The sequence below is a fragment of the Scyliorhinus torazame genome, chromosome 7 (genome assembly GCF_047496885.1).
Source record: "Scyliorhinus torazame isolate Kashiwa2021f chromosome 7, sScyTor2.1, whole genome shotgun sequence".
Taxonomy (NCBI): Eukaryota; Metazoa; Chordata; class Chondrichthyes; order Carcharhiniformes; family Scyliorhinidae; genus Scyliorhinus; species Scyliorhinus torazame.
The window spans coordinates 133,005,508-133,033,252 of record NC_092713.1 but is presented as its reverse complement, the minus strand read 5'-3'; the positions used below and the strand labels follow the sequence as shown (position 1 = coordinate 133,033,252).

The window sequence follows — 27,745 nt, the reverse complement described above, 5'->3', positions numbered from 1 at the left end:
ACATTTATTGAAGATTAAATAGTTTAAAAATGCAAACGTTTTGAACTGAAATCTAAACAGTCTAGAAATTCTCAACCACTAGGTATGGCGAGCAGTAAATGCACACTCATTACAAGCAATAGGTTCGCCGACTATCCTAAGCAAGCAGCCTGAATGCCTGAACCGGGCATTAGGCCCCTTATTTGCTATGTATATAATCCCTCACTGCAAGAGTGTTTTTCCCTGAGGAACTTGGCTTTCGGAAATACCAGGGTTACTTGGCAATCTAATGATTGCTCAAGCGTTTGGAAGTTTTCCCTCTAACCCATCTCCCAATCACCTTAAACCTGTGCCTCCTGGAAGGGCAAACAAAACTTCCCTGTCTATCTAGGCCCCTCATTATCTTGTAAACGTCAAACTGCTCACTCCTGAATTTCCCCATTTTCCTCTTCCCTGTTTTCTTAATGCTGAATATATTTGTCTCTGTTCTTTGGTTTCCGGGCTTGCATTATTTGTCATTTGCGATGCCCGGAGAGTAGATTTTCGAAAATTAATGCAGGAATCATTGTGCATGTTCTCCAAATCTGGTATTCTACGTCAGCCTTTTCACATGGGGCAATGTCTCCAATTAGTGCAAATCTAAATTACAATATTATTGAAAAATGAAATTCTCTTTTATTATACATGAAATTGGCCATTTAGTTCCTCGATCAGGGCAGCAATTCCTTGTGGATTTTATATTGACTTTTTACAGAAAATAATATTTGTACTATTAAAATTAAAAAATAGATATTAGAAATTTTGTTTAAAAGCTAAAAATATAAATATAGCCTCAAAATGGAAAGGACTAAGGAATGTAACTGAAGTTGAAAGATTGCTTCATGTTTGAGGCAGGCAAGATCTTCTTTTAAACACGATTAACCATTGTTAGGCTGGTTGAAATAATAAAGTTTTGAAGGTATAGTGCATGATGGGAATTTAGTCTGCAGATCTCTGGCATTCATACCTTTGTTATCTTTCAGATTTGACTATTCCAGTGCACTCCTGGCTGGTCTCCAAAAGACTTGTAGACTTGAGGTCAACCAAATGTTGATCATGGCTTAGTCCCGTTCACCTATCGCTCTGTTCTTACAGACCTAGTTTGGCTCCCAGTCAAGCAGTGTCTTGAATTAAAAATTTGGATCCTTGTTTTCAAATCTTCATGACCTCCCTCTCTCTCTGTGAATTTTCGCCAGGGCCCCACAACCCCTTGAGATATCTTGACTCCTGCAATTCTGGCCTCGTGAACATGCCTGGTTTTAATCACTCCACCATTGGTGGCTGCACTTTCTATTGCCGAGGCCCCAAACTCTGAAATACCCTCCCTACACCTCCTCTACTCACTTTAATCCTTTAATCTTCTTAAAACCTCTCCGTGTGCAGTTTACTGTCATATTTGATGTTGTCTGTGTAACACCTTGGGACATTTTATTACATTAAAGGTGCTATATGAAAATAAGTTGTTGTTATTTAGTAGTTTGAAGCAGTGGTCAAACATGTTGCTTATCAATACTGGGGAGTGGGGGAAGGTTTCATTGTGTGACTCTTAAAACCATTTTATGAAGAAGGGCATGTATAATAAATAGCTGAGACCTTACCCTTACTGGGATGGTTGTTTAAGACTACCCCCCCCCCCTCCCCCCCCACTCCCAGCCAGCATGGTGGCACAGTGGTTAGCACTGCTGTCTCACAGCTCCAGGGTCCCGATTTCAATTCCAGCCTTGGGTCACTGTCTGTGTGGAGTTTGCACTTTCTCCCCGTGTCTGCATGGGTTTCCTCCGGGTGCTCCAGTTTTCTCCCACAATCCAAAGGTGTGCAGGTTAGGTGGATTGTCCAAGCTAAATTACCCCTTAGTGTTCGAAATGTTAGATGAGGTTACGGAGTTACGGGGATGGGGTGGAGGCATGGGCTTAAGTAGGGTGCTCTTTCTAAGGGCCAATGCAGACGCAGTGGGCTGAATGGCCTCCTTCTGCACTGTAAATTCTATGACCTTTTCCTGGTGCGAGAGCTGCACGCTCGAAATTCAAAAGCCGTCGATGGGAGGAGGAAGAGGCAACCTGTCCAAACTTCTTCAATGGCCCCTTAATTCTATGAACAAGCTTGTCAGCTTGTTCAGGGGACAGAATTAGATTTCTGTTTCGTGGGTCGGATTCAACATGCAGTCGGAACCATGACTTGGAGGAGGTGGTGACATAGCGCAAAGTGATCTTCAAGAGCTGGACAGAAGCAAAAAGTGTCATTAAAGAAAGGAGAATGTGAATGGCATCAGTGTTGGCAAAAGAAATAATGTCTGCCAAGCCAAATTGTTAAGGAACATCAGAGAGAGGGGGCGCGATTCTCCGAAATGGAGACAGAGTGTATGCGCCATCGTGAACCACGACGGCGCAAATCGGGTGCGGGCACTACCGATTCTGGCCCCCACAGGGGCCAGCACGATGCTGGAGCGGTTCACGCTGCTCCAGCCTCCCTTCCCGGCGCCGCGCCAACCCGCGCATGCACAGTTGGGCTGCGCCAACCCGCGAATGCGCAGGCGACTTCCTCAGCGCGCCAGCCCTGACGCAACATGGCGTGGGGGTTCAGGGGGGCCGCCACATAATAAAATAGGGCCGGGGCTGGAGAGGCCAGCCCGCCGATCGGTGGGCCCCGATCGTGGGCCAGACCCCATCGGAGGCCCCCCCCAGTGAAGGAGCGCTTTTCTGCCCCCCATAGGCCGCCCCCTAAGCCTACGCGCAGAGTTCCCGCCGGCTGCGAGCAGATGTGTATGGCGCCGGCGGGACTCTGCTGTTTCCACGTGGCCGCTCGGCCCATCAAGGCTGGAGAATCGGCGGCGCGACAGCGGCCCGCGACTGGCGGCGTGCCAAACGCGCCGGCACAAATGGCGCCGATTCTCCGCTCCTCGGAGAATCACCTGGCAGCGTCAGACCGGCGCCACGGGAAAAAATGGCGCGAACGCCGATTCTTTGTTCTTTGTTCTCCCATTAGGCACGGCATGGGAGAATCGTGCCCAGGATACAAAAGGGATCAAAATGAAGTGAAGACCATTTTGGAAACATTCGCAAGTCAATTAACACCTCTAAAAATAAAGGATAGACTAATGTTTAAAATGAAGGCCTTTTTCATGGCCATCTTTCCTTATTTCTCCTTCTTGATTAGTGTTTCATCTTCCCAAGCCTTTGCTAAGGAGGCTTCTCACATTGTACCAATTGTACACAATACTCCAGGGTCTATACAATTGTAGCAACATCTTTACTCCTATACTCAAATCCTTTTGCAATAAAGGCCAACATACCATTTGCCTTTCTATCTGTTTGCTGTCCCTGCCTGTTAGCATTCAGCAACTCCTGAACCCCAGGTTCCTGTGAACATCAACACTTTTCAGTCTCTCAGTATTTAAGAAATTTACATTTTCCCTACCAAAATGGATAACCTCATATTTTTTCCACCTTATATTCCATTTACCATGTGCTTTCCCACTGACTTAATCTTGAAGCCTCTTAACATCCTCTTCACAACTCAGATTCCCAACTAGCTTTGCACACTCAGGAAACTCGGAAATATCGGGCTGTAACATCCGAGCTCCGGGGATGGCACGGCAATTGTCTTGGAAGTGCAAATTTCCAACAATAATTGCCCAGCATTGGGGACCATCTGAAAATGCGATTCAGATCACACACTTCAGAAGGTTCAGATCGGGTTTCAGCAATTGTTGCCCAGAAAAATTTAGAAGAGTTAAAAGCACTTCTAGCTCCTGGGTAACTATTGCACAGAACCCATACCAGTTACCTTTGAGAAGGTGGTGGTGAGCTGCGTCTTGAACCGCTGCAATTCATGTGGGTGTACATCGACAGTGCTGCTGGGAAGGGAATTCCAGCAGTTTTACCCAGTGACAGTGAAGGAATGGCGATATATTTCCAAGTCAGGCTGGTGAGTGACTTGGAGGGCAATTTCCAGGTGGTGGTGTTCTTCTGTATCTGCTGCCCTTGTCCTTCTAGATGGTAGTGAAATAGCTTGTAGGTGAAATGAAAATCGCTTATTGTCACAAGTAGGCTTCAAATGAAGTTACTGTGAAAAGCCACTAGTCGCCACATTCCGACGCCTGTTCGGGGAGGCTGGTACGGGAATTGAACCGTGCTGCTGGTAAGGTTTTGCAGAAGGAGCCTTGGTGAGTTCCTGCAATGCATCTTGTAGATGGTGCACATGGCTGCCGGTGTGCGTCAGTAGTGGGAGAGTGAATGTTTGTGGATAAGGTGCCAATCTTGTGTGCTGCTTTGTCCTGGATGGTGTTGAGCTTCTCGAGTGTTGTTGGAACTGTATCCATCCAGAAAAGTGGAACATATTCCATCATGCTCCTCACCTGTGCATTGTAGATGGTGGACAAGCTTTGGGGAGTCAGAAGTGGGTTATCCACCACAGGAAACCTATCCTCTGACCTGCTCTTGTAGCCACAGTATTTATATGGCTAGTTCACATCAGTTTCTGGTCAATGATAACCCCCAGGATGTTGATAATGAATTCAGCGATGGTAATCCCGTTGAATGTCATGGGGCAATAATTAGATTCTATCATGTTGGAGATGGTCATTGCCTGGCACTGTGTGGTGTGGATGTTACTTGCCACTTGTCAGCCCAAGACTGGAAATTGTCCCAGTCTTGCTGCATTTGGACTGCTGCAGTGTGCAAGAGAGGGATGGAATAGACTCACTTTTCCCCAAAGTGGGTCAACCTACCCAACAGGAAGTGCCATCTGCACTGCTCCAACAACAACAGTTTGCATTTACATAGCATTTTTACTGCAGTAAAATGTCTCAAAGCTCTTCACAGTAACCTTGCCAATCGCTCATTTGTCACTGCGCCACAGTAGGAAATCTCATGGCAGGCATCCAAAGGTTTGATCAAATAGTTCAGTTTTGAGGAGAACCTTAAATGAGAAGAGAGGAAGATTGGAATGGAGAGGTTTGGGCAGGAAGCATTGTGCTTCGAGCCTAGACAGTTGAAAGCCTGACCACCAGTGGAGGGAAAAAGGAAATCAGGGATGCAAAAGAGTCCAGAATTGGATAAAAGCAGAGTGCTTCCAGAGTTATCGGGCTGAAGGGGGTTATAAAGATGGAGAGTGTATGGCCATAGAGGGATTTGGGCACGAGGATGAGAATTTTAAACCTGACATGCGGCTAGACTGGAATCCAATATAGGTCAGCAAGTACAGACGGTTGTTCCCTTTGAAATGTGATATTCTTGCACCTGTCCTGATGGGTGCAAAGATTCGACTGCGTGTCTCTTTTTCTCATCAGCACTCAACCTAATTTAACTTTTGGCGATGAGTGTAGATTATATCTAACATGCAAGTGTGGGAACCTTGAGAGTTTTGAGTTTCTCTCATCTCTTCCCTCACCAGAAGCAATTGTTTATCTGAATCTATCTATTGAAACCATTTCATATCTTGAATGCCTCGATGAGATCAGTTCTCGATCTCCTATGCTCAAGGGATGTGAGACAAATTTATATGACCTGTTTTCGCAAAGTACTGGAATGTAATGCATATTGGGCAGTGTTTATTTTTCCTGCAATGATGGCCCAACTCCATTCCTTTGGAATTTGATTGGCACTGCATCTTACTGCAGGAATTTCACACAACGCGCGGACAGTCGTTTCCCGGACAATTGGCACATTTCACTGGATATTACTCCATGTCTAACACTTGCAGGTTTGTTGACAAATTATTCCTGCTCAGTAATTTTCTCTTTTTTTTTTTGTTGCTCTTTTCAGAAAAAAGAATGGACCTGGGATGAGAGCAAGATGATGATTATGCAGGATCCTATCTACAGGTCAGTTGATGCTCTTCGTGAGGTGCAGTTTTGTGAACATGTGAGGTGATCACAACTTTACAGAGGAGCTCACATCGAGCCAACAAACATCTGTCGCGTACATAAACCCAAATAAACCTGCTGTGTGGCCAGGCAACCACTGGTTTATTATCGCAGTTAGGATTCCTCTGTCATGCATTAAAACACACAAAAATACACACTTCAAGAGCTCTCCGGTGGCGTTATCTGTTGAGCAATTGTACAGATCAGTAAGTTCATGTTTTTGGAGAGGCGCGTTTAATTCCCAGAAGTTATAGTGTGTTATAGTTGCCATGGGAATGGACAAAATGCTCCAGTGATGCATGTAAAGATCTGAAATATACCTCACTAAAGGATGTGAAGGGAAATACGTTTTTATTATTTGAAATAATCAAATCTGGATTCCAAATCATGGAATCAGCCAGTTTGAAAGCAATAGCCATCTGCAGAATGCTTGTTTTTAAAAAATATATGTATTTTATTCCAAACACAATCAGTAATGCAAGCAATCAACAAGCAAATATCACCAAGTTTCAAACAGTTTGTCATTTTCCCTTTTTCTTTCCTGAGCTAGCCCAATATCCCACCCCAAACAGCTCTCTTCCCCCCCCCCCCCCCCCCCCCCCGCAGAAAGGACCTCAATCTTACTTAGAACCCCTCTTCCAACCCGCTGAGAGCCTAATTAATCTTTTCCGGTCAAATTTTAACCGACCCTGTGCTCAGTTGTAGCTGGGTAAAGGAGACAGAGGGTAATATCCCAGTCTGGGTCTCAGTTTTACCCAGATTGGGAGGAACTCTCCCGTTCTATAATAATGTCCCCAGAGGCCTGATTCTAAAAGTCCCAAACCCGGCCCAACAGCATTTTCATGGTGAGGTGGGGAGGTGGTGGTGTAAAAGGTGGGGAGAGGTGAAATTTTCACACCCGGGGGTAGCACGGTGGCGCAGTGGGTTAGCCCTGCAGCCTCACGGCACCGAGGTCCCAGGTTCGATCCCAGCTCTGGGTCAGTATCCGTGTGGAGTTTGCACATTCTCCCCGTGTTTGCGTAGGTTTCACCCCCACAACCCAAAGACGTGCAGGGTAGGTGGATTGGCCACGCTAAATTGCCCCTTAATTGGAAAAAATGAATTGGGTACACTAAATGTATAATAATAATTTTTTTTAAATGTTCACACCAGTGGTTCACATGTTGAAATGCAGCTGCCTTCAGTCTGATCTGAGTTTTGCAAGGTTGGATTGGAAAAAATGTTATGTGCACATTAGGTCTGGAGAAGGTCTGAACTTAATGGAGTTCTTTGGAGAGATAGGAAACCCTTTTGGAAAGGTACGGCACCCATTTTGGATATTGTCACAGAATGCCTTTAGTAAGGGTCAGGTACCCTATAGAAGTGGGTCAAGTGCCCTTTGGGATTGTTACAAATAATAATAATCGCTTATTGTCATAAGTAGGCTTCAATTAAGTTACTGTGAAAAGCCCTTAGTCCCCATATTTCGGCACCTGTTCGGGGAGGCTGGTACGGGAATTGAACCCGCACTGCTGGCATTGTTCTGCATTACAAGCCAGCTATTTATCCCACTGTGCTAAACCAGCCCCAAATGGACATGAATGTGGGTAGGTAAAAAGTAGATAAAACTAATTGCTAAGGAACCGTCAGAGGGAACTATCAAAGGGGGCTGATAGTTCTTTTTAGTATTTAAATCTTCAGCATTTTAAACATTTGAAACAAAACTCTGCGGTGCTGGGAAAAAAACAGTCCTTGCTATTTCGCTCTGCCTGTTAGCATAAGCCTGAGGGGTGCCATTATAGGAATGGTGCTGCACAAATGGTTTCAGAGCCCATCATTATCACAGTGGGGCATGTGTCAATTCACAATGTGATTGACAGATCCAAGTGTTTGTAAGGTTTTTGAAAGTGAGTCTATGAATATAAATTCTTGTTCTTTTAAGGGATTAAAGGCATTTAAATGTGGTGCATGGGCTTTTAGTTAAAGTGGTTTAAAAAAAACAGTGATTTAATCAATGGACACTTAAGAACTCTATTTAATCTCAGCATGGGTCCTGAGGTCCACCCATGGTGAATACTGGTTGAGGTGAAATGGAGGGCATAAGGGCAAAATGTGGGTGGGATGGGCATTAGTTGACATAGGGGCTATAAAGGGCCATGGTGGGTAGAGCAGCATAGGTTGACATGGAGGATATATGGGGACATGGTGGGTGGGTGTGGGCATAAGATGGCCATGGGGTGGTATGGGTGGGGCATGGGAGTTTGTAGGGAGAAGGTGGAGGGCTGTTAGTGTTTCATTCTTTTTCTTACAGTGTCGGAGCACTGGCCTTTTAGCCCAGCTTACCTCCATACCAGCGGGCCAGGCCTGACTCCCATTTCACCCCACCCAAGGCCCGGAGTGACATCCGACTATCTAGGGGACTTCTCCCAAATCGGGTTTGCAGAGTGGGAATTGTCCCGAATCTGCTCTCCTGTCCCAGGAGTGAAACTTCAGCCCTAGGGGTCTGACTTACAACATTCTCCTCCCTGCCCAGTTTCCATAGTGGCCAGCTTCTATTTTTGGACCTCCTGTAAACACCTGAGAAAGATCAGAGAATTGCCTGATTAAAGCCATATCCTAGTAGTCAGCATACTGTCTTGCCACCTTGCATAATATACTGTTGAAGAATGATCAATCATCTCTGATAGCTTATATTATAAACTGCCCTCTCCCAATGGCTTCTGGGAAAAACATACCATTGTGATAGTATACTGGTTAGTATGTTATAAGTTGGATAAAATAAGTATAATTATTTGAATATATGCTTATGTAAATATATATTGCATTGCTTCCTGTCATGACATCATGCCTTTTGGCCAGTCTTTCACTGTCAGTTGCACGTGCAGAAAGTCTCCCGAAACAATTTGCGTGTTCACCCTCAATGCCAACCTTTCTGCTGTTTCTTTTAGTCTAAAATCCCAGATAATGCAACATACCACCCATATTTTACTCATCCATGCAGAAAGGCCTCCATTTTGAGCCTTAATCTGAGCAATTGCCTGACCCTTGGTAAGTGATGAAGCACGGTAATTGGCCTCAGTGTCTTTGGGTTGTGGAAAATAATTCTGTTTACTAATTGCTATACATTAATCTGGATTGGTAGAGTTGGACCATGAAAGAATCAGGTTCAGCTGTAATCCCACGGGCCGGCAGCCTGACCATGTTCATTGCCTCGATTTTGTTGGGAAAAAATAGTACTCAGAAGATACCACAGGGTTGCAGGCACCTTAGCCTGGCATGGGCATTGTAATCAGATACCCAGCTCTAACTGTTTGATGTGGTTTTGACATGTGGCTTGAAGGCAAGACATAATTGCGTAGGTGGAATGCCAACTTTGTTTTTAAAAAAAAAAAGAACGATTGGTATAGGTTATGTGACCATGCCTTTTCCAACAAATTGCACTCTGTTCCACTATTGGCAACCATGCCTTCAACCATCTAGGTCTTAGGCTCTGGAGCTTCCTCCCTAAAGCTCTCTACCTCTATCATTAATTAAAATGCTGCTCCAAGACCTACCTATTTAATAAAACGCTTGGCCACCTGCCCCAAGATCTCCTCTTTTGGCTCAGTGCCAATTTTGTCTGATTCCACTGTCATGATGCACCCTGGAATGTTTTATTATCTTAAAGGTGCTATATAAATGCAAGGTGTTGCTTGAAAGGTTGACAAAGAATGCCATTCAAAAAAAAAACCAGACTGGTTTGCTTAACCCTTTCAATAACTGGTCCAAACTTACTGTATTATTTGAACTGATTTCAATAACTAGTGTTAAAATACTTAATTTTGTCAATAATCCTGTTAGTTTATTTTCTGACCTTAATGTCTTATTAAGAAACAGGGTACGCTGTGGAAATCCTAGTTATTTCTAAAGAAAATAAACATGTCTAATGTCAGGGTACACTACTGCATATTACCCTTCTCACGGTCAGGCCTTAGTACGTCCGGGAAAAGGAGGATGTATCTATGCATGCTGCCAATTTTATTCAGCATGCAAGGAAATTACTTGGAGAAAATTCAGGAACAAAGGTAGCACAGAACTTTGTCACATCTCTCAAAAATGTCCAAAATGCCCAAAGAATTATTTTGAAATGCTATTGCACAGGTAAATCTTTGTACACAGTAAGATCCCGCAAATAGCCATCAGGTGAGTTACTAGTTCATCTATTTTTGTTCTTCTGGAAGGGAGCAAAGTAAGAACTTTGGCTACGCTAGGGTACAATGAGATCCCTTTTTAATGGGAGAGTGTTTGAGATTGATTTTCACACACAGTACCAAGTGAAAAAGTTAAAATCCGTACAGATGTCTGCAGGGATGTTTTTTTTTTTTTTTTATAAATGTTTTATTGAAAATTTTTTCCCAAACAACAATTTTTCCCCTCTTACAAAGCAAACGCAACAATAACAATACAGAAATTTTAAACAATACACAAGTAACAAAACCCCTTTATCTTTGACCTAAACTAAACCCCCCCTCCCCCCCCCCCCCCCTCCCCCTGGGTTGCTGCTGCTGGTCATCTGTCTTCCCTCTAACGTTCCCCTAGGTAGTCGAGAAATGGCTGCCACCGCCTGGTGAACCCTTGAGCCGATCCTCTCAGGGCAAACTTTATCTGCTCCAGTTTAATGAACCCCGCCATATCATTTACCCAGGCCTCCAGTCCGGGGGGTTTCGCCTCCTTCCACATGAGTAGGATCCTGCGCCGGGCTACTAGGGACGCAAAGGCCACAACGTCGGCCTCTTTCGCCTCCTGCACTCCCGACTCTTCCGCAACTCCAAATAGAGCTAACCCCCAGCCTGGTTTGACCCGGGCCCTCACCACCCGCGAAATCACTCCCGTCACTCCCTTCCAATACCCTTCCAGTGCCGGGCATGCCCAAAACATATGTGCGTGGTTTGCCGGGCTCCCGCCACACCTCCCACATTTGTCCTCCACTCCAAAGAACCTGCTCAATCTTGCTCCCGTTATGTGTGCTCTATGTAGCACCTTAAATTGAATCAGGCTAAGCCTGGCGCATGAGGAAGAGGAATTTACCCTGCTTAGGGCATCAGCCCACATACCCTCCTCTATCTCCTCCCCTAGTTCTTCTTCCCACTTTCCTTTTAGTTCGCCCACCGACTCCTCCCCCTCTTCCCTCATCTCTCGGTAAATCTCTGACACCTTGCCCTCTCCGACCCACACCCCTGAAAGCACCCTGTCCTGTATCCCCTGTGTCGGGAGCAATGGAAATTCCCTCACCTGTTGTCTAGTAAATGCCCTCACCTGCATATATCTCAAGAAATTTCCCCGGGGCAACTTATACTTTTCCTCCAATGCTCCCAAGCTCGCAAAAGTCCCATCTATAAATAAATCTCCCACCCTCCTAATTCCCAACTGGAACCAGCTCTGAAATCCTCCATCCATTCTTCCTGGGGCGAACCTATGGTTGTTCCTGATTGGGGACCCCACCAGGGCTCCCCGCACCCCTCTCTGTCGCCTCCACTGTCCCCAGATATTCAATGTTGCCGCCACCACCGGGTTCGTGGTAAACTTTTTAGGTGAGATCGGTAGCGGCGCCGTCACCAGCGCCTCTAAACTCGTCCCTTTACAGGACTTTCTCTCCAGTCTTTCCCACGCCGCTCCCTCACCCTCCATCATCCATTTACGTATCATTGCCACATTGGCGGCCCAATAGTAATCGCCCAAGTTCGGTAGTGCCAATCCTCCTCTGTCCCTACTACGCTGAAGGAACCCCCTCCTTACTCTCGGAACTTTCCCTGCCCACACGAAGCTCGTGATGCTCCTGTCTATTTTATTAAAAAAGGTCTTAGTGATTAGTATAGGGAGACATTGAAATACAAATAAGAACCTCGGGAGGACCATCATCTTAATTGCTTGCACCCTGCCCGCCAGCGATAGAGGCTGCATGTCCCACCTCTTGAAGTCCTCCTCCATTTGTTCTACCAACCGTGTCAGATTAAGTCTGTGCAAGGTTCCCCAGCTCCTAGCGATCTGAATCCCCAGGTATCGGAAGTTTCTTTCCACTTTCCTTAGAGGCAAGCCTTCTATCTCTCTACTCTGGTCCCCTGGATGTATCACAAATAATTCACTCTTCCCCATGTTTAGCCTATACCCCGAGAAATCCCCGAACCCCCTCAAAATTCGCATAACCTCTATCATTCCCCCCGCTGGGTCCGACACGTATAACAATAGGTCATCCGCATATAACGAGACTCGGTGTTCTTCTCCCCCTCTAATCACCCCTCTCCATTTCCTGGAGTCTCTCAACGCCATGGCCAGAGGTTCAATTGCCAACGCGAACAACAATGGAGACAGCGGGCATCCCTGTCTTGTTCCCCTATATAGTCGGAAATACTCCGATCTATGTCGACCTGTAACTACGCTTGCCGTTGGAGCCCCATAAAGAAGTCTAACCCAGCTAATAAACCCGTTCCCAAACCCAAACCTCCTTAACACTTCCCATAAATACTCCCACTCCACCCTATCAAATGCCTTCTCTGCGTCCATTGCCGCCACTATCTCTGCCTCCCCCTCCACTGGGGGCATCATTATCACCCCTAATAGTCGTCGCACGTTAACATTCAGTTGTCTCCCTTTTATGAACCCTGTCTGGTCTTCGTGCACCACCCCCGGGACACAGTCCTCTATCCTCGATGCCAGTACCTTTGCCAACAATTTGGCGTCCACGTTCAACAATGAAATGGGTCTATAGGACCCGCACTGCAACGGATCTTTATCCCTCTTCAAAATTAACGATATCGTCGCCTCCGACATCGTCGGGGGTAGAGTCCCCCCTTTCCTGGCCTCATTGAACGTCCTCACCATCAACGGGGCCAACAAGTCCACATATTTTCTGTAATACTCCACCGGGAACCCGTCTGGTCCTGGGGCCTTCCCTGCTTGCATGCTTCCCAGTCCCTTAATAACCTCGTCCACCCCAATCGGTGCCCCCAGGCCTACCACCCCCCGCTCCTCCACTTTCGGGAACCTCAATTGGTCCAGGAACTGCCGCATCCCCTCCTCTCCCTCTGGGGGTTGAGACCTATACAGTTCCTCGTAGAAGGTCTTGAACACCTCATTTATCTTTCCTGCCCTTCGCACCGTGTCTCCCCTTTCGTCTCTAATTCCTCCTATTTCCCTCGCTGCTGCCCTCTTTCGCAATTGATGAGCCAACAGGCGACTCGCCTTTTCCCCATATTCATACCTCCTCCCCTGTGCCTTCCTCCACAGTACCTCCGCCTTTCTGGTGGTCAGAAGGTCAAATTCCGTCTGGAGTCGTCTCCTCTCCCTGTACAATTCCTCCTCCGGGGTCTCTGCAAATTCCCTATCCACCCTTAAAATCTCCCCCAGTAATCTTTCCCTTTCCTTGGCCTCTGTTTTCCTTTTGTGGGCCCCAATGGAGATCAGCTCTCCTCTGACCACCGCTTTTAGTGCTTCCCATACCACTCCCACAGGGACCTCGCCGTCGTCATTGACCTCCAGGTATCTCTCAATACACCCCCGCACTCTTGCACACACTCCCTCATCCGCCATCAGTCCCACATCTAATCGCCAGAGTGTTCTCTGCTCCCTTTCCTCTCCTAATTCCAGGTCCACCCAATGTGGGGCATGATCCGAAACCGCTATGGCTGAGTACTCAGCTTCTTCCACCCTAGAGATCAACGACCTTCCCAAAACAAAAAAATCTATCCGGGAGTACACTTTATGGACATGGGAGAAGAAGGAATACTCCCTAGCCCTAGGTCTAAGAAATCGCCATGGATCCACTCCCCCCATTTGGTCCATAAACCCCTTAAGTACCTTGGCCGCTGCCGGCCTTCTTCCGGTCCTTGAGCTGGATCTATCTAGCCCCGGGTCCAGCACCGTATTAAAGTCCCCTCCTAAAATCAAGTTTCCTACCTCCAGGTCCGGTATACGCCCCAGCATCCGTCTCATAAATCCCGCATCGTCCCAGTTTGGGGCATACACGTTAACCAACACGACCTCCATTCCCTCCAGCCTGCCACTCACCATTACATATCTACCTCCGCTATCTGCTACGATGTTCTTTGCTTCAAATGCGACCTGTTTCCCCACCAAAATGGCCACCCCTCTATTCTTTGCGTCCAGTCCTGAGTGGAACACCTGTCCCACCCATCCTTTCCTTAGCCTAACTTGGTCCGCCACCTTTAGGTGCGTCTCTTGGAGCATAACCACGTCTGCCCTTAGTCCTTTCAAATGCGCGAGCACTCGGGCCCTTTTTATCGGTCCGTTCAGGCCTCTCACGTTCCACGTGATCAGCCTCACTAGGGGGCTACCTGCCCCCCTCCCGTGTCGACTAGCCATTACCTTCTCTAGGCCAGTCCCATATCCCGCCTCCGCGCTCCCGCTCGCTCCCCCAGCGTCGCACACCATCCCCGCCCACCCACTCTTTAGCCATTTCCTTTTGGATTTCCGCAGCAGCAACCCAGTTGTCCCCCCCCCCCTTCTCCCTCCCTCCTCCCCTCCCCGCTAGATCTCTTTCTAGCTTGATTGCTCCCCCCATATTACTTCCGTAAGTCAGCTGACTTCAACTGACCCCGGCTACTCCTGCTCACTCCTCGACCCCCCCCATGTGGGGAACTCCCATCCGCCTTGCGCCTGTCTTCCCGCCTTATTCTTTCTGGTGCGGGAACATCCCTTTACCTGACCCGCCTCTTATGGCGCAGCTCCCTTTCCCCTCCCCCTCCCCTTCCCCATTCTCCAACTATGTCCCGTCTTTCCCCCCTCACCGGCGCCCACATTTCCCCAATGTCTCCCCCCTTCCCTGTTTACTTCTCAATTAACTTCCACCGTAACATTAACAATAACATTTCCTGCAGCATCAGTCCCTCAGTTCCGATCCAATTTCTCTTCTTTGATGAAGGTCCATGCTTCCTCCGCCGTCTCAAAATAATGGTGTCTCTCCTGATACGTGACCCATAGTCTTGCCGGCTGCAGCATCCCGAACTTCACCTTCCTTTTATGCAACACCTCTTTGGCTCGGTTGAAGCTCGCCCTCCTTCTCGCCACCTCCGCACTCCAATCCTGGTATACCCGTACCACTGCATTCTCCCATCTGCTACTCCGCACCTTTTTAGCCCATCTCAGGACCTCTTCTCTATCCTTAAGGCGGTAAAATCGCACGATTATCGCCCTGGGTGGTTCTCCCGCTTTTGGTCTTCTCGCCGGAATCCGATTTGCCCACTCCACCTCCAAGGGGCCCGTAGGGGCCTCAGCACCCATCAGTGAGCTCAGCATCGTACTTGCGTACGCTCCACAGTCCACTCCTTCCACACCCTCAGGGAGACCCAGTATCCGAAGGTTCTTCCTTCGCGCTCCATTTTCTAGGGCTTCGATCCTTTCAGTACACTTTTTATGAAGTGCCTCGTGCGTCTGTGTCTTAACCGCCAGGCCCAGGATCTCGTCCTCAATATCTGTCACCTTCTGCTCCACCACACGGAGCTCTGTCTCCTGGGTCTTTAATGTCTCCTTGAGCCCCTCAATTGCCTGTAGCAACGGGGTCAGCACCTCCCTCTTCAGCAGCTCCACGCACCGTCTCACAATTTCATGCTCAGGCCCCCATGTCGCCTGCGCTTTCTCCGCCGCCATCTTGTACTTCTCTCTTTCTGACCCTTTGGTCGTCGATTCCTCGCGCTGCAGCCGCCGCCGCCGGTTTTTTCCTCCTTCGTTTGGGGGGGACTCCCTTCTCACACGCCCCACACCGGGTTGCGTCGTCGAAAAATTCCCCGTTGAGGCTCTTAAAAGAGCCCGAAGGTCCGTCGGAGCTGGAGCCGCCGAAGCGTGCGGCTAGCTAGGCATCACCGCAACCGGAAGTCGTCTGCAGGGATGGTTGATAACCAAGTATTAATTGGATTTCTTTTTGAGTAAAAGCAGATGTCTGCATCAACCAGGAATTCTGAACCCACTCCTGGTTTTAATACATGAATTAAATGTTTTTTTTTAAACCAGTGTTGCAATCTTTATGCCTAGATCTGAGTTCTGCTAACACAGTGCCAAAATCATTGAGGCAAAATAGCTTCGATGGAACCAAGTAGAATAACCCGAGCTTGGGCTGCTTTGCCCAATTCAATGTTGCACCATGTGTTGTCTTAATGAGGGTGGTTGAATAGACTTTCTCTGCAGATGCTGAGCATTTCCAGCATTTTCAATTTTTATTCCTAATAGCTAGCATCTTGCTTTTGATTAGATGCATATGATTTTCCCCTGGGAAAAACGTATTCCAGAATTAAAAGCCTACCGCCACCGGCCAAGTGCTGGAAAATGGGATGAGCATAGGTAGGTGCTTGATGGTTCAATGGACTGTAGGGTTTCTTGCTGTGCTGTAAAACACTATGACTCTGTGGCTCTATGCTTGATGTTCTATATGCAGCACATTCATTCTACTGAGTTCTGCAATGCATGATGCAAATGTTCTGCCTGCGTTTCAAATTTAAAATACACATCCTTGTTTTCAAATCATGTCTTATCTCAGTAACCCCACTCCAGTCTTATAATCCTCCAAGATCTCTGCCTTCCTCGAATTCTGGCCTCTTAAGTATCCCCAATTTCAATCACACCACCATTGACAGATGTGCTTTCAGCTGCCTAAACCTTAAGCCCTGGAATTTGCTCCCTTGACTGGAGTATTGTGTCCAATCCTGGGCGCCACACTTCACAAAATATGTGAAGGCATTGGAAGGAGTTCAGGAAAATATTCACAAGAATGGTTTTGGGCATGAGTGACTGCAGCTGCGTGGGCAGATTGGAGAAGCTGGGAGTGTTTTCCCTGACGACGAGAAGATTTAAGAGGTGATCAAAGTGTTCGAAATCATGAAAGGCCTGGACGGAAGAGCTGGAGAGAAACTCTTTCCATTGGCGGAAGGGTCGAGAACCTTTTCAGGTGAATGGCAAACTTAACAACAGTGATAGAAGGAAAACTATTTTATGAGAGGTTAGGGTCTGGAATGCAGTGCCTGAGAGCGGGGCGGAGGCAGATTTAATCAAGGTCTTCAAAAAGGAATCTGATATTGAGCTTAAGTGAAGAAATCTGCAGGGCTATGGGGAAAAGGTCGGGGGAATGGGACTCAGTGAGTTCCTCTTCCAGAGAGCATGAACATGATGGGCTGAATGGCCTCCTGATGCTGTAACGCTGTAACCATTCTCTGATTATGTGAAATTACTTTGCCTTCTACCTCTCTTCCTTCCTTTAAGATGCCTTGAAGCCGACCTCTTTGACCAAAAGCTTGGTCACCTGTTCTCGGCTAGGATCTTCCGGCTCCGCCCTGGCAGCACTCGCCATGGGGAATATCGTGGGCCTGTCAAAAGACTTGCGGCAGGAGTAGAAGATCCCGGTGCTGGGCGGAGCTGCAAAATCTGACCCGAATATTACTTCAAGTGGCTGGGTCTCAAATTCTGTGTGACTGCACTGCTGAGAAGAACCGTGGGCCATTTTACTAAGTTAAAGGTGTCGTCCAAATCCAAGTTCATAGAATCATAGAATTCCTACAGTGCCAAAGGAGGCCATTCAGCCCATCGAGTCTGCACCGACCCTCCAAAAGATCACCCTATCTTGGCCCACACCCCCATCCCATCTCAGTAACCCAGTAACCTCACCTAACGTTTGATGCGACCATCAATTCACTCAAAGACACGTGGAGAAGTAAACCGTGGTTTTAATAAGCTTAGAACTGTGCCTGCCTGCGACCGGTACAATACTGAAGGCGGCCCTGCTGGTCAGCTGCTCTTATACATCCTCTAAAGGGGTGGAGTCATGGGCGGAGCCCGTACATGCCCCAACATATCCCCCTGTGGGTGAAGCCACACAATGGGCCATAGATGGAGCCCACAGGGTTAATAACATAACACAGTGCACCGGTGAATTATCAGTAATTATACTTTCATCACAACCTTTTGAACACTAAGGGACAATTTAGCAAGTCCAATGCACCTAACCTGCACATCGTTGGACTGTGGGAGCAAACCAGAGCACCCGGAGGAGACCCTCGGACAAGGGGAGAACATACAAACTCCACACAGACAGTCACTCGAGGCTGGATTTGAACCCGGGTCCCTGGTGCTGTGAGGCAGTAGTGCTAGTCACTGTGCCACCGTGCCGTCCAGTTGTTGTTGATATTGAGCATACTCTGTCCGGCAGCATCTATGAAACTAGAAAAGTGGACCAATGGCTTAATATTTCTGGTTTTACATCTGATTATCATTCACTGATTGAACACAGGAACGTATAAAGGTTGAAAGGCGTCTTTGTTTCAAAGAGAAACCTGACAACACACTCCTGTCACATGACAGTATGGCGTCAATATACCATCCGATCTGAACCTGGAATTCGCCATGTCCCATGCCAAGCCTGTTCTCAAGTTTTATTTATCCATCGCTTTACAAATTCGTTCATGTTTTTTAAAAAACAAATTTTGAAACAAAAACGGAAACAGTGACGCCAAGATGAAAACCCAACCTTTCCACCTTGCCCTTCTGTCAATAAAACTGGTTTTCAAGATGGGCATCTGGAAATCCAGTTCATCATTTTTTTATTAACGATCCAACTTAATGGGCTGGAATTAATTGGAATTTTAATTTGAAAACTTTACTGGGTATTTTACAATCCTTTTAGATAATGAAACTCGTTCTTTAATGGTCTCTGGTGGTAAGGTTATAGACATCTGGCTTTCTTAAGAAAAATGAAACTCTTGTGAATTACAGTACATAAAACTCTGCAGGAGAGAGCAATGTTTGTTCATTGCCTTTCAGAGTTTATGCTGCTAAACTCCGGTGCCTTATTCCAGTGACAGAATGTGCCGGTCAGGTGGTCTATCAGCCTCCTGTCCCTATGGTTCATGGAACTTATCATTCACTAATGTCTGTCCATGATACTTGGCTGCTTTCCATCCAGCAGATCATGATTCTCCACAGTTGACGTTCATATCGTGTGTCTGAATTGTTTTGTCTCTATTTATTCCCATAACATAAGGTGTTTTTTTACACCGTAGAACTGACTCTCTCCCTCTGACTAGGAGGACTGACCTTCGGTGTGGCTCCGACCTCACACCCCTGACATAGGTGCCGCATGGTCCTCTCCCAGCAGGTCAAGGTGCAGTGGCTGGGGAGCAACAGAGGTGCTGGTGTATTGCGAGTTGTAGAATTAGAGACCAATTTTAGCGCTGTAAATAGACAGTTGACGCAGGGATGATCTCTTATCGTCCAAACTAAATGGACACCATTGTTTTTTTTTAAATGGCCTTGTGCCTTAAGTATTTGGCTGCACTGTGACCAGTGTGTGAAGCAAATGTCATACGGCAGATCATTCAAACACAGCACACAGACTTACCCTGTTCCATTCAGAAATCACCCCCTATTCTGGCAAAGCAGATGGGAATTAATTGTGCTTGTTTTTTAATATATTGTGAACAATTTCCAGACGGACATTCTATTGGGGGTGCCCTGTACTCGTCCATCTGCTCTGTATATGTTTGAAGCTGCAATCATGAGTGACACGGATGTGAGATCTGTTCATGCCTGGAACCCTGTAAATGTAAAAGCTCATCAGTCCCATCTCACATGAGGAAATCCAGTGGCCCGTGGAGCTGGCTAAATGTCCCCACTGCCTGATCATTTCTACTGCGTGACAGTATGGGTGTGTGGAAAAGCAGCCTCCTGTATGAAGTCTTCATGCTGGTGTAGGTACCAGTACTGCCACCTTTTGTGTTACAGCCTTGCCAATGGAGTCAGGACTTTCTGTTTGCAGTACTGATGTATAGGGCGCAATCTACTGGCTGCATTGCGCTCGAGTGAGGGCGCAGTGGGTATATGTCGGGAGAGTCCCCCCGCTGGCTTCCCGGCAGCCATTCGCCTCACGAGATCTACCCAGATCTCACAAGGCAGCGGAATCAGAATCCCGCCCAATATGGGTGTGACTAAACGGCACGTGCCTCAGCAGGGTTTAAATCTACTTAGGCAAGCCTACGCAGGGTTTAAATCTACTTAGGCAAGCTTACCCAGTATCTACTAGCCTCCCAGGATCTACCAGCCGCCTCAGGGAGGCCACAGCCAAGTGTCGTTCAGTACTGGTCCCCACAAATGTGGATCACGTGGAACGGCACCGGAAAGGTTTGCCAGGCCATCGGAGGCCCCTGATGGCCAGGGATAATGTAGGGTGCCACCCGGCGCTTCCCCTTGAACACTGCCACCCTGGCATTGCCAAGGTGCCTGGGTGGCACTAAAAAGCCGGAAGGAGCACCGCCAGGGTGGCAGTGCAAGGTGCCCGGGTGCCAGGGTGGCACTGCCAAGGGTTAGGGCCGAGGAGGGCCATGCCCGTGAAAGAAGGGTGGAGGGAGAATATGAAGGGTAGGGGTTCAGGGCAGATAAGACGGGCCTCTGGGAGGTTTGGTGTATAAAGGTGGGGGTCTAGAAAGGGTGGAGTTTGTTAAGGGGGCATGGAGGGGGGTGCCTGAAGAGCCCCCCCCCCCCCCAGGGACCCCATAGCGGAATGTCCTCATTTGGGGGGGGGGGGGGGTGAGCGTGGTGTGGAGTAATGCCCATGTGTATAGAAGGCAACATTGCCCATTGGGGGAGGTGCAGGACCCACAACCTCACTTAGAGATCGGGACACCTTTTCAAAATGGCGGCCCGAGCTCGGAGTTCAGCTCCCCAGTAATTAAAAAATTCGAAGTATGGCTCAAACCGGTGAGAAACTCCCCAGGGCCCTAGAAAGTGACTAAGGGCGCGTTTCTCTGGCCTCGCGCACTCTCGCTCGAATGAAATGAGGCTGGTGAATAGCAGGAGAGGCAGAGAACCGCGCCAGGCACCAAACATTTTGTGATGCAACCGGCCCACTCCCGTAGTATAGAATCATAGAATTTACAGTGCAGAAGGAGGCCACCCGGCCCATCGGGTCTGCACCGGCCCTGGGAAAGAGCACCCCACCCAAGCCCATGCCTCCACCCCATCCCCACAACCCCACCTGACCTTTTTTGGACACTAAGCGCAATTTATCATGGCCAATCCACCTAACCTGCACATCTTTGGACTGTGGGAGGAAACCAGAGCACCCGAAGGAAACCCACGCACACACGGGAAGAACGTGCAGACTCCGCACCGACAGTGACCCAAGCGGGAATCGACCCTGGAACCCTGGAGCTTTGAAGCAACTGTGCTAACCACTGTGCTACCGTGCTAGAAATCATGATCTCACTATAGCATGGCGAGAAACCAATTATCACCACTTAAGACCTATTTCCATACAAGTAATGAGAGCCACCTCATACCCAACAGCCTGCCACGATTCAGTGGCCTCCCAAGCAAGTGGTCACGCTGGTGCCGTTTAGTACTCCTTTTGAAAAACGTGAACCTGGCGGAAGGGCTTCTGTGGGGAGCTAATGAGGTGAGTAGCCATTATTGCTCACAGGCAAAGAGCCCAGTGTTGCTGGGCTTGCGACCCCAGTGTTCGGCTGGGCTGGGGGACCTTTCGCAGGGGTGGGCCACCATGGGATGGTGGGGGGGAGGCGCTGTGAGGGCAACCGCACATGGTTCCATCATTCCAACCCCTGGATCATGTGTACATGTTCCGAGGAACCCTTGTCCCTGCCCATCTGCCCCACCGACCACCCAAACCCCCATCAACTGCCGAGGTCTCTGGCCGTGCAGCTGAAGGCTATTGCCGATGGGGAATTGACAATCATGGTTAAATGAGCACTTCACACAACTCAAGTGGATTCCCGTGGGTGGATGGGTCATGTAGCTTGTGGGAGTCATTGCCTAGCATTCCAATCACACCTTGATGATCTTTCTCCGGTGCTGGAGGCCGGTCCTCCTGGTCACACTCCTAACGCTCACAGCCGCCGCCACCTCGTCCCAGGCTGTACTGGCTGGCTCTCTGGGACCCTCGGGGGAACAGGACACCCCCCTGGCCTCCACAGCATCTCGGAGCCTCCCCAAATCTGCATCACCCAAATCTTGGGCTGATCATCTGGACGCCATTGTTGCGAGCTGGCTGAGATTGGCTGAGATGCTGCTTAAGTGCTGCTCAACCTTGTTAGCGGGGGGCTGGCAAGCGTGGAGCCGGCGAATCAGCTGGCAACCCTTCAATTGCGGCGAGAAGCCCATGGGATCTCGTTAAGTGGACTAATTAACATTGAATAGCGTGGCTGGCCTCGCTGGGCCAAGTGCCGGGAAGCTCGCGACAATTCCTGCTCACTACACCACTTAGAAATCTTTCTGGAGAATCCCGCCCTAAGTATCACTAGATAGTGATGGGGGGAAACTCCGTAAAACCCGCCACATATGACACTGAGAAACCTTTCCATTAAATGGCGCCCGTATACGCAGCATAATTGCAGATCAGGGACAACCGGCATGACAGTGAAGCAAATGAGCGTAGCGGGGCATAGTTACAAACCTGAGCACTGCCTCTGTCCCTTAGCTGAGAGATGAGTCACTGAGAAAGTTCGGTCACAGTCTTGTCTGCTGTTCAATGTAAGGTTGCGTAAACTTCTCGCACGATGAGAATAGTCTGTTGACATGTTCCGTAGCCGTAGCTTTATTTGGTGTGGTCCTTGTAGTTTAATATGTTGATGGATTGATGAAGGTTCTTACACAGGATGGGAAGAATGCCATCGGATGAAAACCATTCATGTGGTGATTATACTTTTTTAAATTTCACTTTTACGGGATGTGGGTTTCGTTGGTTCAGCCAACATTTGTTGCCCATCCCTAATTTCCCTTGAGAAGGTGGTGGTGAGCTGCTTTCTTGAACCGTTGCAATCCCTGAGCTGTAGGTACACCCACTGTGCTATTAGGGAGGGAATTGTATGATTTTGACCCAGCGACAGTCAAAGAATGAAGATATATTTCCAAGTCAGTGTGGTAAGTGACTTGGCGGGGAACTTCTAGGTGGTGGTGGTGTTCCCATGTATTTGCTGCCCTTGTCCTTCTAGATGGTAGTGGTTGTGGGTTTGGAAGGTGCTGCCTAAGGAACCTTGGTGAGTTCCTGCAGTGCATTTTGTAGATTGTAGATACTGCTGCTAATGTGCATCGGTGGTGGAGGAGTGAATGTTTGTGGAAGGAGTGGCAATCAAGCAGGCTGCTTTGTCCTGGATAGTGTTGAGCTTCTTGAGTGTTGTTGGAGCTGCACTCATCCAGGCAAGTGGGGAGTATTCCATTACACTCCTGACCTGTGCCTTGTAGGTGGTGGAAGGGCTTTGGGGAGTCAGGAGGTGAGTTACTTGCCGTAGGATTCCTTGCTTCTGACCTGCTCTGGCAGCCACAGTATTAATATGGCTAGTTCAGTTCAGTTTCTGATCAGTGCTAACCTCCAGGAAGTTGATTGCGGGGATTCAGCGATGGTAATGCCATTGAATGTCAAGGGGCGATTGTTTGATTCTCTCTTATTGGAGATGGTCATTGTCTGACACTTGTGTGTCATGAATGCTATTTGCCATTTGTTAGCCCAAGCCTGGATGTTGCCCAGGTCTTGCTGCATTTGCCCATGGGCTGCTTCAGTGTCTGAGGAGTCGCCATTGGTTTTGAACATTGTGCAGTCATCAGCGAACATCCCCACCTCTGACCTTAAGTCGGAAGGAGGTTATAGATAAGCAGCTGAAGATGGTTAGGCCTAGGACACTACCTTGAGAAACTCTTGCAGTGAAGTCCCGGGCTGAGATAACTGACCTCCAATCCTGGGCTTTGTAAGTCCCATGATAGTTGCCATGTATCTGGAAGGTTGGATCGACAGTGATTATCTACTATTCTCACATTGTGCGGCACCCATTTTGTCAGCCATGGCGATTTACATGATTACATCGTTATCCAAGATTTCATTTTTGATTACTTTATTTATCATGCAGGACAGCCAATACATTTCAGCTTTTATGTTCCCTGATTTGATTTCTTGCAGCCTGGAATTTCACATATGCTATGCAGTATAATTTGGACATTCTGCCGTTTAATGCTTTAGCACTAGGGCATAATACCCTGCATGGTCAAGCATGCAGTCTTTTCACCTTTGTGTGCTACTGAGCCACTCTTGCACTTTAATCCACATCTGCAAATAGATTGTAGGAAATGACCAACCCAAGGGCTTCGAGTGGGAAGGGTTAATGTACAGCCAAGGTTTAAATTTTTGAATGTAGAATTATCTTGGGATACTAAAGCACGTCTCAGTAAGCTTTATGGTTGAGTCAGAGACAACGAGTTGATTAAAGCATTCAGCTGTGCATCGCCCTTTAATCCACTCTCAGTTAAAATACAACGCACTGGAATGGTCATTATTGCCAGATCAATGCACGCTCGAGTAAGATCAAAGAATATGGCTGGCTACCAGGCAACAATTTCTTATAAATACACTTAACTCTCAGAACAAGTTAAGGAGCTCTGGCTAACATGGCAGAAACACCCAGGGAAAACTCCCATTTGAAAACTGTCCGTAGAAATTAGTCAAAAGAAGTATCTGGGGTGGGGGGAGAAACAAACTTTGATTTCTGAACTGCTGGGTGGGGTGTTGCCGGGGGGGGGGGGGGGGGGGGGGGGGGGGGGGGGGGGGGGGGGGGGGGGTGGTGGGATTGTCTTGTGCCTGAGGACCTGTAGGGAACTGAATAATACTACCATGCGTCATGTGGTTCACTGACGTCATGCACACAGTTTGGACTTGAGTGCCCACACTGTGGTACTGACTAATCAATCAGGAGCACACAGCTATTATAAGTAGTGACACAGGAGAGTCAAACAAACCCTTCATCATTGTACAGCTTTCATTCTTTTGAGATTATCCTTGTACGATGTAGGGATTACTACAGACTGAAGTAATCAAATATTCCACAGGACCGTGTCTGCCGCCAGGGAGGCTGGTTGTTTGGAAATCAACAGGTCTTAGTGGCATAGTACTTACAGAATAGAAATGGGGAATTTAGCTTGACTGTTTCTCTTCTGCAAGTTCTTCCTCCTGCCTTACTTCAACAAACCCAATTAGCATATCTTTCTATTCCTTTCTCTTGCATGTACATATCTGCTTCCCCCTGTGGTGATATGCCTATAAACAATATTGTACATTGTTGGTGGTGCGACCTCCAACCTGCAGGTGGTGGTATAGAGTCACCATGTGGTCTCGAGACAGTGGTCATGTGACAAGGCACTCAGGTAGAAGTGAGGGCAGATCTGGAGATCCTCAGAAGGTTATAAGACGTACATGAGGACAGTTGTGCATAGGGGTAGTTCCAGGAAATATAAAGAAACTCCATGATAACTTGCTCTGTATCAGATCGTTTACCTTACCACGTGTGTTTTCATAAAGATCCTGGTTTGGACAAGTCACAAACAGTTCTGTGGATTCCTTGCTACACATCGAACACTGAACGCAACACCCCCCCCACCTCCCCAACAAATGCATCTATGCTATTTTGCTCAATTACCCCATTTAGCTCCTTGTCGTGTAAGCTGTGATACGTTTGCCTCTGAGTCAGAAGTTTGTGTTCAAGTTCCACCCTTACGCAAATTCTAAGCTGACACACCACTGAGATGGTGAGGGAGTGCTGCACTGTCGGAGATGTCATGTTTCAAATGAGGTGCTTGATGGCCAGCGTCGACACGGTTGGGCTGTCAATTTCTGTGGCATTAAACCCAGGTATTGTCTGCTCTCTCAAGTGGGTGTAAAAGATGCCATGACACTATTTCGAAGAAGAACAGGGGAGTTTTCCTTGGTGTCCTGATAAATATTTATCTCTCAATTAACATCATTGAAAAAAAACAGATTATCCGGTAGTTATCACATTGCTGTTTGTGGAGCCTTGCTACATACAAATTACCTGCTGCATTTCCTCCAATATAGCAGTGACTATACTTCAAAACTACTTCATTAGCTGTGAAGAGCTTTGGGACCTGATTGAGCTTGTGAAAGGCATTACATAAATGCAAGTTTTTTTTATTCATGTGGCAACAAGATCCACACTGTCAGCATCTGAATAAAGAAGTTTCTCCCGAATTTCTCATTGAATTTTTTTAAACCAATTTCCTTGTATTAATGCTGCCAGGTTCTGGACTCCACACAAGAGGAAACCCATTCTCCATGTCTTCCCTGTCAAACCCCTTCTAATTTCAAAGATCAACCCCTCAGCCTATCTTCTGCAGAGAAATTCAGTATTTCCTGAAGTGTAAAATATTTTCATAATTTAAAAAAATAATAATCATATTCTGAAGGGTTGCTTTGTAAGGGATCAACATGTGTTTCTGGTGAATATTTTGATGGTAGTTACGTCTCATAATGTTATATGTTTAGAACCAGGCTTGCTGGTATATGGGCTGAGGGCATCAAATTTGCTTTTTTTAATTATTGGGGTTATTTACCTGTATTTTGTGATTCTATTTTGTGGCAATTGCAAACTACAGGCCTTGACTATATTTCCTGTGATTTGTTTGCAAAATTAATATTCAAAGTTAAGGGGGAAAGTGAAAAAGGAAATAAAAGAGGCAAAGAGAGAGTATGAGTAGAGAATGGCAGTCTTCTGTATGCATATAATCTTCTGTAGGCATATAAATAGTAAAATGGTGACGAGAGGAGGAGTAGGGACCAAAAATGAATTTACTCATGAAAGTAGAGGGCATGGCAGAGGTACTAAATCAGTACTTTAGATCTGCCTTTTATCAAGGAAGAAGATTCTGCCAGAGTCATAGTGAGTGAGAAGGTAGTTCAGATACTGGATGGGCTAAAAGTTGATAGAAGGAAGCATCAGCAAGACTGGCTGCACTAAAGTGGATAAGTCACCGGACTGTTTGGGATGTATCCGAGGGTGCTGAGGGAAGTAAGTGTGGGAATTGCAGAGATGCTCACCATAATCTTCCAATGCTCCTTAGATATGGTAAAAAGCAAAGTGCTGCGGGGGATGCTGGAACCTGAAACAAAAACGAGAAAATGCTGGAAAAGCTAGCAGCCTGGCGGCATCTGTGGGGAGCGAAAATAGAGTTAACACTTCGAGGCTGTATGCCAGTGTTCTTCAAACGTTTTTTCCGGGGACCCATTTTTCCCAACCCGGCCAACCTTCGCGACCCACGCCGGCCGACCTACGCGACCCACGCCGGCCGACCTGCGTGACCCACCATTTTCTCTTATCTTGCTTGCTGCTGACAAAAATGGAGGAAATGGTTCTGGGTCCCTTTGGCCCTCGTACGCGCTCCTCCAATGGAACCTGTTAGATTAAGGTGAAGCCTTCCGGTGTTGGAAAGTATGGAGTCTCCATCTGTCCAAAGTTCTGAATTTTTTTCCTGTAAAATTTTATCAAATAAAACCCCACCTGAACTTGTAAAAAAAATAAAATGAATAAAATAAATGAAAAAAAAATAAAAAATTAAATGAATAAAATAAACGAATAAATGAATAAAAACCACTAAAGAACTTGTAAAACAAAAAGCTGCAACTGTTTAAAAAAATAGCGGCCGCACTGGACATGCACGCCGATCATCGTGCGTGTATGCGCAATGTGGCTGAATTTTTTTTTTAACATGTTCGCGGCTGCTTGCAGCCGGCGTTATGAAAAGCCGGCTGCTGCGCGGGGATTTGCGCGATCGGGAGCGCCGTGGACAACGCCTCCGGGACCCTCCCGACACCCGCCCGCGACCCACCCGCAGGTTGTGCCCCCGACTTTGAAGAACACTGCTGTATGCCTTCTTTAAGACTGGAGGATTGCAAATGTTGCACCCTTGTTCAAAAAGATAAACTTAGCAACAATAGGCCAGTCCGTTTAATCTTTTGAAATGATAATGAGGGACAAAATTAACATTCATTTAGAAAACATTAATAAAGTAAAGCCAGGGCAGCACGGTGGCGCAGTGAGTAGCACTGCTGCCTCACAGTGC

The 27,745-nt window shown here is 47.4% G+C and overlaps 1 protein-coding gene across 5 annotated transcripts in view; it reads left to right on the top strand.

Annotated features, from left to right (window-relative positions):
• Positions 1-27,745, top strand: part of nos1apa (nitric oxide synthase 1 (neuronal) adaptor protein a) — a 595,509-nt gene that overhangs the window by 277,894 nt on the left and 289,870 nt on the right. For all 5 annotated transcript variants that reach the window (XM_072511504.1, XM_072511503.1, XM_072511506.1 and 2 more), the window contains one exon: positions 5,781-5,839. In XM_072511504.1, the coding sequence (XP_072367605.1) occupies positions 5,781-5,839 (59 nt within the window). The remainder of the gene's footprint in view (positions 1-5,780; positions 5,840-27,745) is intronic.